The following is a 15,241-nucleotide window of genomic DNA, read 5'->3' on the forward strand; positions in this document are numbered from 1 at the left end:
GGTTGACTGGAATTCTCGCATACATGATTGACCATCTTTACTGCATCGCCTTGGACATTGCGAGAATTTTCAGACAGAGATATCTCAATAGACTCGCTATCATCTTTCTGTATACTGCACGGTAACAGAAGTCTGTAGCCTAGTCTCCCGCTGCATCGCACCTGCCGCAGCGATAATGTGGAATGATTTCTTCAGACATCTGAGTTTGTCTTCTATATATATCTCGTATTCGTAGGTTTGCAATTGTTCATTGTTCACCCCGAATTGTAGATGTATAACGGAAGACATCGCCTGCCCTGCCCTGCCAGCTCTACTTCCAAGTATATAGATGTCCTCCCTGGATAACCTGGGAAGAAGATGATGATGATTCAGCCCATGAGAAGCGGTTCTTCAGGCAGTACATCCCTGTGTTTTCATTACTGAAAAGCGCTCCGCTTTCATTGCAACTCAGACTTCTCACCGAACAGCAATGAAGTAGCGGTTTAGCGTTTGTAGTCCTTTGTAAATCGTGGATTAAACCATCTTCGCGGGTTGGTGTCATCGGCAGGACTTTTCTAAGTTCAGAATCTTGAGAGTTACTTCTCTCGATTCGGCTGTGAAGATGTAGGTCTGCATTCACCTACCACCTTCATCTTCAATGGCACAGTGTTGTTTCTCCTTAGCTGAGATTCAACTACTATGAGAACTTCTGTCTTGCCATCAGGAACCTCGGTCTCTAGAAGGCAATTGACTTTTGCCTGTTGGGCACATGCCTTGAGAGAATCGTCATCTCGCCTTCCGGCATCGGTGGCAACAGATAGATGATTTGTATGGTCTCTCGGCATAACCCTTCAAAAGGCGAGGGTCACGTTACTACGCCTCGGATGCTTGGACAGCTCTCCTCACACAACCAAACGCAGTCAGTTGGCAGCTGTTTAAGCGTCCTTGACTGTCACGATCTACGCTGTGGACTTAGTTCGGTTGTTCCAGATCAATCATTACTTCGTCCTACTAGCTTGTTTTGGTACCCATAACCATCGATACCCACCATGGAGTGTCGGTGTCCTATCCACCGCAGAGACGAAGAGACTTCACCGCAGTGGGGTACGAGACCGTGAGACACTTCGCTGCAGACGGATAGACCATTATGGGTACTGGACATCACTACGAAGAATATGTTGGACAGAAAAATGGATAGGTCAGCAGGGCGGCACTCCTCGCTCTTACAACCAGGAGGAGTAGGGTAGGTGCGCAGAACTCCAGTCAGTTCTAGAGGCTCGCTCAGTTTCCTCCCACCAATCAGCCAGTCTTCCTATTGTTAAAGGACCGAAGGTTTGTATTCGTATCGTAACAAATAACAATTTGTCGAAAATTTTATTTTTCCTAACTATACAAACCTGAGATCCTTTAACAAAGATGCCCACCTCATGCCACCCCTCAATCTGAACCTGGGCCGAAAGAAAGTGGAGTGTTTACATCCAGGCAGGCTAGCCTGCCCCACGGTAGTTACTGCCTAACCACCTTCTTCAAGATTCAACGGCCGTAATTCCAGCTACTCCGTAAGTTAATTCCTATTGTTAAAGGGCCTCAGGTTTGTATAGTTGGGAAAAATACAATTTTCGACAAATTGTTATTTTTAATGGCTGAAAGTCATGGTTGTCACATAAGTATAGTGTATACTCAGCTAAGCAAACATTTCTGTCATTTTAAAATTTATTTAGAAATTAGCATGCCCCAAAGATAATGAGTTTCACCACAATTTTTTTTTCTTTTTTTTTGGTCAAAGAATTATCCTGCCACCAGAGATGAGGCATCTACCCCATTACAGTGCCATTCATCATATAGTGTACGCCTTTATTTTTCCCAAGTGCATCATTCATTTTGTCAGTTTGACAGAAGATGGTAATCTCCATACAAATACCATCTGGAACCAGAATTAAGTCTAAGACTCCCTACCTCACATTTTGTTAACCTGCAGTACTGTTAACAGCCTTGATCGTGGTTCCTCAAGTGTCTGCTTCATTGAGGATTGCTGTATTGTTGCTAATTATTTACTCATGAGTTCAGGACAAACAAGATATATACTGTAGGTAACATGTACACAAGCATGCATTCGAATATACTCTTCTATTACCACCAATCCTTCATTACCGATTCTTGTGCCATCGAAGCCCAAGTATTAAATTACATTTGAATTATATATCTTTATAGTACAACATTTGTTTTTGTACTTGAGTTTCAGCTTTTTCATTGATTTTTGTATTTTTGTCTTTTCAACTTTGGTTGCTGACCAATATCAAGTTGCATAGACTGATGTATATCGATTTTTATTTTTCTTGTCACAAATACTGCTGTAAAGCAAGAAAAACCTAGTAATACAGTGTAACTACCAGTTGATTGTGAACAGACTCCTCTATATCATACCTTCTGAACACAACAGATGGTTTTCTTGTTACCATTTTCTCCACTTCCCTCCTCTTTTCATACCATTGTTCCCTCATTTGTTGCTCATTTCTAATAAGCTTTCTTTGTTCTCATCTTCCTCTGATTCTTCCCTCTCATCCTACTTAAAAGTGATGTCTGGTACATGCCCCTCATTTTGTTAAATGAATTAATTTTGGGGAAACGGCTATTATCCTTTTACAAGTCTGCATTCATCTACTGACAAACTAAAACTCTGACAGACAATGGATTGGTCATTGACTTAATTTGATTTTTCAATCCATGGGCAGTGCCGAATGGCCTCGTAGGTTCCAGTGCTTGGCCTTTGGCCTAAACTCTACATACATTCAATCCGTGGGCTGGGAATTTTGGTGAGGATGGAAACAATCAGTGTAGTATGTTTAGTGATGTCTGATGTAGCCACTATTATTTCATGTAAGGAAAGGCACAGGAAAAATATACTATGTGGAGTATGATTCATCGTGTATAAGATCATCTGGTTAGCCTTAGGATGGCATATTTCTTATAGTGGTAGTATATCTTAATAGGCCAGCCTGCATTACTATCCGACATACAAACTAATTTAATCATATTAGTGCCCTCCTCCAGTTCTCCCTTCTTACTTTTTCCCCTCTTCTGACAGTCGTTTAGTAATGAACTGTGAGGTTTTCCTCTGGTTACACCTTTAACTTTTTCCTCTGTTGTCTTCTCAGCACTAAATGACCTCATTGGTCCCAGTGCTTGGCCTTCGGCCTAAATTTTATAATTGTTCTATTCTATTCTTCCAGGCCTCAAATACAGTTTACATGCAAAATGAGGTATTTGAGAACTAGCTTTGGGTCTTGTTTTTGAGGTGAAACTGGCTTATTTTGTATGAATGACAAGACATGAATCTTGGAACAAATAGGTTGGGAAATTAGATATAAATTATTTATTGGATTGTTTGAAAATACTTTTGTATCAAAACATTTATGTTGTGTAGCCTTTTTAAAATGTGGATTGTAGATTTTGAAATACATTTCCCCAAATTTTTTTGTAATTGTTCTTCAGTTTTCTTTTTCAGATCATACCAAACTATTTCAGTAGGGAAGAAGACATGTATGTTTTAATTGAAGGCATAAAGAAAGCTGTTGAACTGGGTCAGACAGTCTCGTTAAAGAAGTATGTATTGTAAAATTTGTTTAAAGTACACAAGTGGATGATGTGCATTAGCCTTTCTACCTGCCACAGTAGAGCGTTGCAACTTTTGTAGTCCATTTCCATTACTTGTATATGTCCCTTTTCTTTGCACATATCTTCTTTTCCCTTCCAGCATCTTGGTCTTTTTATGTAAATGTCTTTTATTTTTATTTTTTTATTTTTTTTTTTTTCACCTCCACAATTTCTTTGAACATTTTACATCTTCAGTTTAGAATTACAAAGATGGAAGTTACCAGAAAAGTACATATTTGCAATTATTGTAAGTATTTTGCTAGCATTAAAGCTATAATGAAGATAGTGGTAACTGTTGTAAATAACATAGTTCAGGGATCTGCTCGTGTGTCTGATTGTGCTGTAGTAGGTAAAATGTTGATCATGGTTCTGGAGGAATCATTTGTGATCTACTTTATGCAAATGACCAGATGTCAGCAGCATAATCAGTGAAATGTGGTTGTGGAAATCTTTTTCACCTTTTATGTGCATGCGTTGCCAGATTTCAGATTCCTTGCTTTGCAATCTCTGATTGTTTAGCCGGCTCCAGCTAGGCGCTTGAAAATTATGCTCTTGTTAAGACCTCAGGACCATTTATTTTTTTTTCTTTTTTTTTTCCAACAGATTTGGGGCCCAACTGTTTGACCATCACTTACCAGGGTGTACTGACTATGCCCTTAATACTGAAGAGTATTGGGAATGTTATTCACGGCATCTAACTCTTACAATCTACCATTATAGTGGTACTGCAAAAATGGGGCCATATTGGGATCCTGAATCTGTGGTGGACCCACAGTTAAGGTATGGTCTGTTGTGAAATTTCATGTTACACCTGCCAGCCATAAATGAGTTTAAATTGTTACCAAGTCAGTTTGTCCTTGTCTTGTACTTGGTTGTCAAATTTTACTTCGAAGGATCGAATGGAATAAGAAATGCAGGATTTAGGCTTAAGGTCAAGCATTGGGATTGATGAGGACATTCAGTGCTCAAGGGGAAATTGAAAGCAAAAAGAAAGCAGAGAATGGCGGTCATACATTCGTGTATGTTGCTTTTGTCATGCTAGCCAAGCTCGTTTGCAGCCAACTTTAATTTGTAGTAGAGTTCAGATTTCCACCAGGGAGGCAATGCTCTTTCAAGATTCCAAATAAATAGGCTATAAAGTATCGAGCTGTAGATGTCTTATAAATTGACATGAAATGAAGCAGTTCTGTACTTTTGTTTTCAGAGTGTATGGTGTTGGAGGACTTCGTGTGGTAGATGCCTCAATATTCCCAACCATTCCATCTGGTAATACAAATGCGCCTGTAACTATGGTAGCAGAGAAAGCAGCTCATATGATCAAAAAGTATTATGAAAGTGAAAGTGTCTTATCAAACCCATCTCCACTCATTCCAGTAAAAAGAGTTTTTAACAATAAGGGAAGTGATGAGCTCTAATTTGGTTTGTATTCTTATGGTATCAAATATATTTGTATTTGAAATGTTATGGTTTCCTTTGCCAGATCTGGATGCAGTGAGATTGCATGTATAAGTTTTCTTTTGTGTAATTGCTGTTTTCCACTTTGACGTCAGCTTTAACTGGATGTATTGAAATGTCTGCAGAACGCAACATACTAATTGGGTTTTCAAGTTACATTCATAACATTTTTGTTTTTCAGCATATGGCATCCAGTCTAAGATTGTAGTTTTCTCCTTTTGCTACAAAGAATGCCACACTTAAATTGATCACTTATTTGGTTCATGGGTATTACATGAACTGTACCTGCAAATTAATTCCAGAAAGCCAAGGATGCTGAACACCGCTTAAATTAGGCATATTTTTGTTATGTTCAATTTACTAATAACAACAAATGGAAACAAGTCCCAGAAAGAAATGCTGGCATCCTCAACACATTTAATTTATGTAATATTAAATACCTATACAAAGTACAAACCCTTCTGGCCAGCCCTATAGAGTTGAGCGTATTACGTATATTGCTTGGTTGAGTAATCCAATAATAGTGATAATTAAAAATTTGCAAGCCAAAAATTTTAATAGGACCAAAGAAACCAGATTTACAATAAACATAAAAATATATTTTGACATGAAGCTTTTTTTCGTTTTTTTTTTTTCTTAATTTCATCTTTCTGCAGAGTTGATGAAGCTACAGTCAATTCCCCATCCGATCTTTCATCTTCAGATTCAACAGTAGTTCCTGTTACTTCTGTTATAAGGTTTGTCCCTTGCCTTCTCCCACCTCTTGCTTCAGACGGTATCCTCAAGTTTTCTTCTGTTACGGGTCCCATCACAGGAATATCTTCCGAATCATCTAATTCCGAATCTGAAGATTCATCATCGCCTGTGCTCATTTCCCCAAGGATAACATTCTGAAAGTAAAATACATTTTAATTAAAAATGCTTAATGTCCCCATTATGTCACAATCATGCAAAACATGCTAAGCCATCAAGCACATTTGTTCCTGGGAACATTTCTAAACTCTGTCACCATTAAAATTAACAACTGAAATATTTGTGAATATGGGTTCACAACTAAATTTAAACTACAAGATCATCCATGAGTTTTCCTGAAAGAAAAATTTTCTTCATTCCTTAGCTAGTATACCTTCCATTACATATTGAAAATGCGGCAGAATACCACAAAAGAAATCCAAGTCAACCAATTTGTTAAACTCCTGTCCTAAAAATTGGTTTAACGGCAATCAAACAACTTACAAACCTTACACGAGCCAATCTGCCTGCCTAGTTGAACTGACAACATGCTGTTTTACTTGTCAGGCAACTTGTAATTACTGGTGTCCCCCTTGAAAAAACTTAACTAGTTGTCCAAGTCAATCAGTCAGTCCTGAAATTACCCTTAGTATGGCATTTGTAATTTCACAAATTTTTCTTGTTCATAAAGATGTTATTACTATCTTGCGGTTGGTTTGCAAGTGTTGATATAACAAGTGACTCCTTGGGGTACAGTATTTGCTTGAATAGATGCATGCATCAATTTTAGTTGATGTAATACGAACACTTTTAGTATTTTCATCTAACATGCCAGCCAATAAGACACCTGTTTTGTCTGTTCACAATTTTGCCTATTTGTAGTATTTGTATGGAAGAACAACTGACAATTACATAAAAATAAATGGTTAATAAATTGCTACTAACTTCACCAGAACCTGGCACAGAAGACTAAAAGGAAGTGACGATGTAAACATTAGGAGAGTCCCAAACCTACAGCATCACGAGCACTGTACACCAAGAGATTTCTCATAATTAAGAGGGCCCTGCAGGCATCAACATAAGAAGACTTAGCAGAAGGAAGAATCTGATGGAGTTTAAGATGGCCTGCAACTTCAAGCAGCTCATGTTTCAGTAATTCCTTGAGCAACTGCACCCCTATCACTTGAACTTCTAAAAGCTAAAAGTCTGGGTCCATGGCTGCTGGCCAAGGCTTCAGAAAATATCAATGTCAGGGTCTGGCAAAATCAAAGGGACCCCTCTCAACAGATTACACTCATCTTGCCACCAGTGAACATTTTAAGGATATTATGCCTGTACTTGGAAACTGGACACTACAATGATGGTGGCTGAAGTTGAAGGAACAGATCCAGAACAGAGTTCAGGGAATCAGCTTCTCTAGTTTCACCAGATAACCAATCAGTACCTGACTTGGCTATGTGATGCACAAACTCCTGGATGGTGCTGATCCTCATTCCAAGGTTTACTGCTTGCATAAAAGGCAACAGGTCTTGACTTTTGTAAACTGACTAGTGCTCTAAGGATTTCCACATCTCTGCAACTTCTTGGAATATGACAAGACTAGCAAGACATGCAAGTACCATCAGAAATTATTTGTCAGTTCCGACAGTTTCCTAATTAAATAAGATGGGTGAGGTCTCTAACTGGTCTACCAGCTTAAATGAGATGGACGAGGTCTATTACTGGTCAACCTCCTGTAGCTTTTGAAAATAAGACCAATTAGCAATCTCATCATCTCCCAGTAAGACAGTCTTCTCATGGAGGACACGCACCTCACGGTTGCTGGGATTGGAATTGAAGGCGACAAGTAGCATCAGCCATGTTAGTCCCACATCAATGAAAGGAAGATGATACAGTCTCAAGAGAATCTCTAACCCAGGTTTCTGAAACTTTTGAAGGTAGACCCTAACTGGAGATGTGTCTGGTGAGGATGGCAGACTTCAGACTTCCAACCAAGTGACTTCTACTGAAATGTACCCAACACTGGGAAAAAGAAGCAACCTAAAAACTACATGGTTGGAAGGCAGCTCAATGATAGTGAGGAGAATGAGGGAGACCCCTTTGAATGAAGTACAGGTGCTGGGCAAAGAATAGTAGATTGAACCCAATGGGAAACTAAGGTCAAGGGGGTGGCCTTGGAGGATTTAGATGCAGCGAAGGTTAAGTACCTCGTAAGAAGATGGCAGCCCTAGCAGTGGTGAAAATCTGTTCATAGCTTCTTCCCCAACCCACAGACCAAGTCCTCCAGGGTCTAAGGGCAGCAAGAGCAAAGGTTGGCAATAGAAAGAACACCATTCAAATATTTTATTGCTGTATCTGTCTTTGTCTATCACATACAACTAGAAAATGTTGCAAATTATAATGAAGAGCATGTTCCTGGAAAGGATGAGATGCTGGGTTCCTACTAAACCTTCACAGGTGAGCGAGTGGTAATGGTGCCAATGCCACAAAGGGGCTGCACTTTTCATTGGTTGAGCCAGTGTCAAAGGATGACCAGCAGCTGAAGAATGAGAACTATGAATGGGAGAAGCACCAGAGAAGGAAAATACTGAATAAACAATAAGACACCAGTGGATTTTTCTGTAACGGCACTGGAAGAAAGCTGGTGGAAGGACAGGCTGATCTTGAGGTGCGTCGAGCAGGGGACATCTTTTCAAATTGCAACGATCAGAAGATAGCACCCAACCTGTGGTAAGCTAGAGGAATTAGAAGAGCTTCTGCTGTGATGTTTGAAAGTGCGGACCTCACTTATATGGATGTCTGCTTCTGCTAGAGATTTATCTCTTCCAGATAGACTGGTTTGCTGAACAGCTGGACTAACATGCAGTAAGTATCTCACTCTTGAACTTCTTAGTTCCTCGCACTGTTAGACTATGGAACAGTCTCCCTAAGGAGGTCATATTCTTTGGAAGCTTGAATTTCAAGTTAAAGTGGCCCTATGGGGTTAATCCATACGAATAGGGTTCATCTTAGGGTTCATCTTCTGAAAGATAATAATGAACAGTTCAGGAATGAGTGTTTGACAAAATCTTTGACTTAGAAAAATGAGACAGTCTACCACTGCCTTGTAAATACAAGCAACAAGTCAGCACTCTTACAAAGTGGGCAGGCAGGCACAAGTAATAAATACCGGTTTGTAACATTTGAAAGTTATCACATCATGCACATTAGGAAATCACTCATCTTGATCACTGGAAGAACAAGGTAACAAAAACTGAATTAAAACTAAATGCCATGAGCCATAAGCAATACCAATACAGTAGTATACAGAAAGGAAAGTGTAATGCTGAAGTTGAAAAGATGTGTAGCATGAACTTCACTTCCTTATGTGGATTCACTACCTGTGAACTAGGATGCATCATTCAGTGTAATGTGCGAAATTTGCATTTTTTTCAGGTGAAGTTAAAGTGGGTGACCGTAAGCAGCAGATTATACCTATTTGGACTTGCCAGCCAAATTTCTTGTTTACTTTTGACATACTTCATGGACATGTTCAAGACTTAAGTTTTCCTTTAAATAAAATTCTGGATTTGCAGTTTTTATGGCTTCCACATTAAACAGTTGCAGTTAAGTAAAGAAGTTTTGTATTAAAAAAAAAATAAAATAAAAAATAAAAAAAATAAATGGATCACAAATGCAAGACTGAACTTGACAATAAATGGAACCTAAGTAATTACCTTTGCCTTTACTTTGACCTCCATAAATGCAACAGGCCGAATAAAATTACATTTTATTCATCTGAAAAAACAATAACTAATAAATGATAAAGTACAAAACATGAGCGAGTACGTATGTATCTTTTCTTGAATGACAGTACATAATATTTTAGCTAAACCACCTGAATCTCTCTGCTACACTCTTATGACTAAGCAGGGCCCAACTTGACAAGAAAAATCTACAGGCAGTCCCCAAGTTACGACGGGGTTCCGTTCTTCAGACGCGTCGTAACCCGAAAATCTTCGCAAGCCGGAACATCATCAAATATCCTAAGAAAACCTTACTTTTAATGCCTAGGGTGCATTGAAAACTATGTAAACTGCAATCTTATTGCATTTTTCATCAATAACACCATCAAATATTAATTATTTTGCATTTTTGGCGTCCTATTTCTTCTGTGAGATCAGCATTGTAGGTGTCGTAACCCTGGAAATAATTTCTGATGAACATAATTGAAAAGCGCCTTAACCTCGGAACGCCGTAAGCCGAACCTGTCGTAACCCGGGGACTGCCTGTAATCGAAATCTATGAAGACCAAGAAAAATCTAATCGAAATCTATGAAGACCAAGAAATTGGGTCACAACCAGCATTCTACTTAACACCTACATTATGATGGTCTTCTAGATTTCAAGAGAAACATTTTCTGGTTCATGATGAAAAGATGCTTTCCCTCCTTAACCTGAAACTACACTGATTTTATTCAATTTATCTCATGACTCAAAAAGTTTGAGAAGAAAACAGGGGAAGTAGGTACTACTACAATTCTGTGAGATACAGAATAAATAAGTGCGTATGAAATGTGGTGGAATTGTAGATTTAATGAAGTTTTGACTGATGGTGGTAAATAAGATATAGAAATTGTTTGTTCTAAAAGGAAATGTATATTATAAGGCTCACGAATAAACTAATGTGGTAATATTAATCCCATTATGAAAACTGGATGGCTTAGGTAATTTGGGAGTATATGGTAAGAAGAGAACAGGATTTAGAGTTAATACAGCATAGTATAACAGAAGTTCCACATTAAGTTTTAAAAAAAATACAACGTCAAGGAAGATTGGAGGCAAGCTGGAATAGTGAAAACTCTCTGGAGGCCATTATTTTTCTTAATAATGAGTGGTGTACAATGTGACTTATGCAAAATGTTGAGATTTCTTTGTAGTACTAAGGTAATGAAAGGTAAATTATGGTAAAAATGGTGAGTGCAGAGATAAAACTGATGGATCAGTGTAGTCCTTGAGAGCACAACAAACAACCATTTCAGCTTTCCACACCATGCCATATCTAAGCAAATAAATTCAAAACCACATTCACTGTCACAACAATTTTGATCAACCAAAAAGAGCCCTGTGGAACAAAAATATGAGGCATTACTGCCACTTCCCCCCAAGGGGGGGTAAAAACAAAACCTTTCCTACATACTAATCGTCCACCTTTATGTTGTACACAATCATTTCTTGGGCAATAAAGCTCTCAAGAACTATTCCTAAGTAAGCATTTCCACAACAGAATCTAAGCGAAAAGCCTAGAAGCTGATTTGGAGTTAAAGACGGCTACACAAATTTTGGCATATGACTGAAAAGAACCATCTGACAGTTGAGACGATAAAACCACAGCCAAACAATGACCACCAACTCTTAAGACTACCTACTCACCACTGTCACTCCCTTTCTAAAAGATCAAAGACATATAGTGATCTTCATTCTTTTCAGCTTTTGAAATATATCTGTATGGCCACGATGGAAAATATACTAACAACAAAATAAAAATGTAAAACATGGATGAAATCTAATGGAGGCTTCTAATCTAAGGTAAAGAAAGGTCAATCATCAGCTTACCATCTCAATAATCTTATCATCCTCATCAATGTTTTCTATATCAAGAGCATCTATTTCTTCACTAGTCTGGTCCAAAAGCTGCTGATTTGACTTTTGTATTGCAGGCAAAAATGACTGAAGTTCATCTAGCAGTGGACTTCGTGCAACCTGAGAACAAAATTACAAACATATCAAAAGAAACCTTGCCTGAGAAGATTTCTTGAAATGTATCCGACACTTTTTTTTTTTTTCATTAATGGGATACCCAGTCAAGCAATTTCTTCCTAGTTCATTCAAGCTGCAGCTACATTTTCCTCTTCAGAGCTTTTTCCAGCCTATTTTCATAATCATGTCATGTCCCGAAGGTATCACAAAGTGCTTGACATCCCCATGGTCTGCCATCCCATACCAAAATGCTTACTTCTCCTCATCCCTCTCTTCACTATTAGCTTGTAACAACATACATAAAAAGACCTGCATTTACATTTTGTAATCCGAAGCATCTACTGTGATATCTGAAACATTCAACACACTACAACACATGGTACAGTATAAGCACCTACACCACTTGACAGCATTTACATGGTCACTTTATCAATCAAAGTTCTTTTGCTTCCCTTCAGTCAAGCATAAGCTTGGCTTTACAGTACCCTATCATACTAACACTTTTTTTCAAAGCTCTTTTCATTCCTCTAATCAATATAAAAAGTTCCAGGTCCCCCTTTCCCTCACCCCTTCGTAGTTTTAACCCTTTTAATGATAAAACGACAAAAAATCGTTGATGCCTGATAGATACTGCTGTTTACCTAAAATTCTTAACACCTGTCTTAAGGCAGTATCTTCACTTGCTAAGATTATAATCAGCTTGACAGACCACTGAATTTTATTTTATACTCTTATCAAGACATGTCATAATTTTATCTAAACTTTCACTGTATAAGGGTGTCTTTGAACTTTAGTAAAACTGACAAGAGCAGTGATCAGCAGTAAAAAATGCTTTGCCACCCTTGTTCGAAGAACTAGTCAATCCTCGCTAAATAAAAGAATTTAAAATTCTGCATTATGTTTGACAATACCTTTGAAAGCACTTTTGCACTTCAAAACAAAACTTACCTTAAATGTCTTTGGTCCATCTCCTTTTGGTACTGGAGGTTGTTTTTTTAATAATGTCTCAACCACAGACCTGGAACCTGTGAGGAAATGACTTGATTAATATTGAGTACAGTCTCTTTAACACTACATAATATATAACTGATTATATCCGATTGACCGTCAGGGTTACCAAAGACACAACTGCCCTTAACCTAATCAAGAAATCAATACAAACACAATATCAGGACAATGAAAAAAATATAATGTAAATCAATCTTTTTTTATTATTATTATTTAAGTATTTTCTATATTCCTATATACAAGATCCGGTTTTATGGGGCTTTAAATCGGCAATTTATGGCACCCTAATGGGACGAGTTCTGGCTATATGTGGTGCCATAAATAACTGAGTTTCTGTTAATGCTGGTTTTCGCTTATCGGCACACCTCCAGGAATGGAACCCCAGCCGATAACTGGGGACTGCCTGTAATGGTAATACAGGCAGTCCCCGGGTTACGACGGGTTCGCCTCATGACGTTCCGAGGTTAAGGCGCTTTTCAATTATATTAATCAGAAATTATTTCCAGGGTTACGACGCCTACAACGCTCATCTGGCAGAAGAAATATGACGCCAAAAATGCAAAATAATCAATATTTGAAGGTTTTTTTTATGCAAAATGCAATAAGAATGCAGTTTACATAGTTTTGAATGCACCCAAAGCATTAAAAGTGAGGGTTTCTTAGGATTTTTGGTGATGTTCCGGCTTACGACGATTTTCGGGTTACAACGCGTCTCAAGAACGGAACCCCCATCGTAACTTGGGGACTGCTTGTACTAATATACTTTAAACCATTATCACATCTTGGACTTGAAAATTAGTTTCAACAGCAAAGAAGAACTTTCGGAGAGGTGGACCCCACCATTGTATCCCACAAATTGGGGGGAACAAAGTTGGAAAGTGGGGTAGTACCGGGGTGGGGAAAAGCACGAAACACGTGAAATAAAAGATATTAACCAATTGACAGTTCTCATTCAAATTATGGTCACGTTTATGGAATATTTGAAAACTAATAATTTGAATTGGGTATTTCTATACTGCCTAAGCATTCCGCAGCATTCGTCCTGAATACAAAGCCACCAGGAACTGGGGCGTCATAAGTATTTTGCTGTGTTTAGTACGAGCCCCTGAGGGTTAATTACAGTCATCCGAATAAATATTACTTAAAATTCTTGTTCAGGTAAAACTGCATAGAAAAACCGCAACTGCCATAGTCTAGGCCGCTGGGGAATACTAATAAAGATCTACCTTGAATTACTACTGTCAGAACCTGGTACCCTAAGTTAAGTTAGGCGTGGCCAATCAGGCGGTCATAACCGTATCATTAGGTTAGGTTAGGTTAGGGGGGGGTGTCCAGGACCTAAGTAAGAACCTGGCATCTTGATTAGGGTAGCTGGGGAGGTCCTAGGAGAGCAATGGCCTTCTCCCTTCAGGCTTGGTGAGAACAGCTTTCGAAAAAAAAAAAAAAAAAAAAAAAAATACCTTTTGGTTAGTGGTTAGCAAGTAGTTAAGGGCCTATCTACTTTTAAAAGTATATTTTACTATTAATCTGTGATGAAAGGCGATTACACTCACGTTAGTAGAGTGTAGCATTAGGTATAGATTTTAAGTTAAAAACTGAGCAAGGAAATAACTTCTAGCTATATTACCATTTAGCCTATTTACGTTGCAAATGCGTCATATTGCAGTAGTCTCCAAGTGTTACCCCCAACCCCCCTTGCCTTTGGAATCTCAAGTCAAGTAGGGTTAAAGTAAAATTTGGGGGTGTTTGTCAGGAATAATTAATGTTTATCGAGAATATTTACAAGATAATGGAGGCGATAATAGTATAATTGAATCCTACTGCAACGTCGAAGGTCCAAGGCTATCTTTATTCTGGTCCGTCCCGCCCTTGCAACCTCTCATTACAACAACTTCTCTTTACTTACTTCCATCGCCCGTGACTGATAAAAGCTCCTTGGAAATCGCCTTGGCCGCCGAAGTCGTCGCGGACGAGTCGCTTTTCTTCTCCGCCATCCTGCGATCCTACACAAAGCGAGTCGAGGAATCCTTTGTTGACATCCAACACGTTTATCGTCTCGTTGTTTACTGAGGCCGAGGGGGACGAGGGAGAGCAGTGATGCAAGCCGCTCTAACCCTACGCCCCCTACAGCAGACGAGGTTTTACCCTACGTCATTGAAATGACCCGACATTCTGCGGCTATGTTAACGAGTAAATCTTTAAATAATAATTATGCAATATCATGATTACTAATATGCATATTGATCAAACCAGGCATCTTGCAATTACCCTACGTTTGAAATTATTGTCATGCGGTCTCGATTTTTAGCTCGAATGACCCTGTAGGGCATTCACCCTACGATTGGCAACACTGCAAGAAAAAATCGCGAGCCTTCGCGACACTTGCGGGTTTTCGTGACCACAACATTGATTTGATTTACGAATTTAGGTCGACATTCCTTTGTTCATCGGTGAAAGGAGTGTTCGAGGTCTGTGATTTAATATTTAAAAGTTTTTGTAGATACTCCTAAATTCAAGTGATCTCGTTATGTGCAATAAAAGTGCGCTTGAGATTATGGTCTCTCTTGTCAAGGTCCAGTGAATATTCATTAGACCTTGCTTCTCATGCTCTCAAGAACGCTTTCCGTTTACTTATTATGGATTTTTATGGGCAATGACTTAGAAATTTATTATT

The 15,241-nt window shown here is 38.6% G+C and overlaps 2 protein-coding genes across 3 annotated transcripts in view; one reads left to right on the top strand and one right to left on the bottom strand.

Moving 5' to 3' along the window:
* Nucleotides 1-5,092, top strand: part of LOC135214360 (glucose dehydrogenase [FAD, quinone]-like) — a 47,188-nt gene extending 42,096 nt beyond the window's left edge. Inside the window, 3 exon segments of the mRNA XM_064248587.1 lie at nt 3,485-3,582; nt 4,237-4,413; nt 4,838-5,092. Of these exon segments, the coding sequence (XP_064104657.1) occupies nt 3,485-3,582; nt 4,237-4,413; nt 4,838-5,048 (486 nt within the window). The 3' untranslated portion in view covers nt 5,049-5,092.
* Nucleotides 5,093-5,625: 533 nt separating this feature from the next.
* On the bottom strand, nt 5,626-14,655 carry LOC135214361 (NOP protein chaperone 1-like). Of its 2 annotated transcripts, XM_064248590.1 has the most exons (5): nt 14,474-14,655; nt 12,508-12,584; nt 11,416-11,562; nt 9,537-9,597; nt 5,841-5,978 (listed from the first exon to the last, which is right to left on the bottom strand). In XM_064248590.1, exons 1-4 carry the CDS (start codon nt 14,559-14,561, stop codon nt 9,583-9,585), a joined length of 327 nt encoding a protein of 108 aa, XP_064104660.1. In that variant the 5' UTR covers nt 14,562-14,655; the 3' UTR covers nt 5,841-5,978; nt 9,537-9,582. The 2 variants fall into 2 exon arrangements, with proteins under 2 accessions (XP_064104658.1, XP_064104660.1); XM_064248588.1 differs by lacking the exon at nt 9,537-9,597 and having other exon boundaries at nt 5,626-5,978; nt 14,474-14,654.
* Between the last annotated feature and the right edge of the window lie 586 nt (nt 14,656-15,241).

This window comes from Macrobrachium nipponense, chromosome 45 (genome assembly GCF_015104395.2).
Source record: "Macrobrachium nipponense isolate FS-2020 chromosome 45, ASM1510439v2, whole genome shotgun sequence".
Classification (NCBI taxonomy): domain Eukaryota; kingdom Metazoa; phylum Arthropoda; class Malacostraca; order Decapoda; family Palaemonidae; genus Macrobrachium; species Macrobrachium nipponense.

Coding starts and splice junctions, on each gene's coding strand:
- LOC135214361 (XM_064248588.1), bottom strand. CDS start 14,561: ATGGCGGAGAAGAAAAGCGACTCGTCCGCGACGACTTCGGCGGCCAAG. Junction 12,585..14,473: donor ATCAGTCACGGGCGATGGAA/GTAAGTAAAGAG, acceptor ATTTCCTCACAG/GTTCCAGGTCTGTGGTTGAG. Junction 11,563..12,507: donor ATGGACCAAAGACATTTAAG/GTAAGTTTTGTT, acceptor TTTTGTTCTCAG/GTTGCACGAAGTCCACTGCT.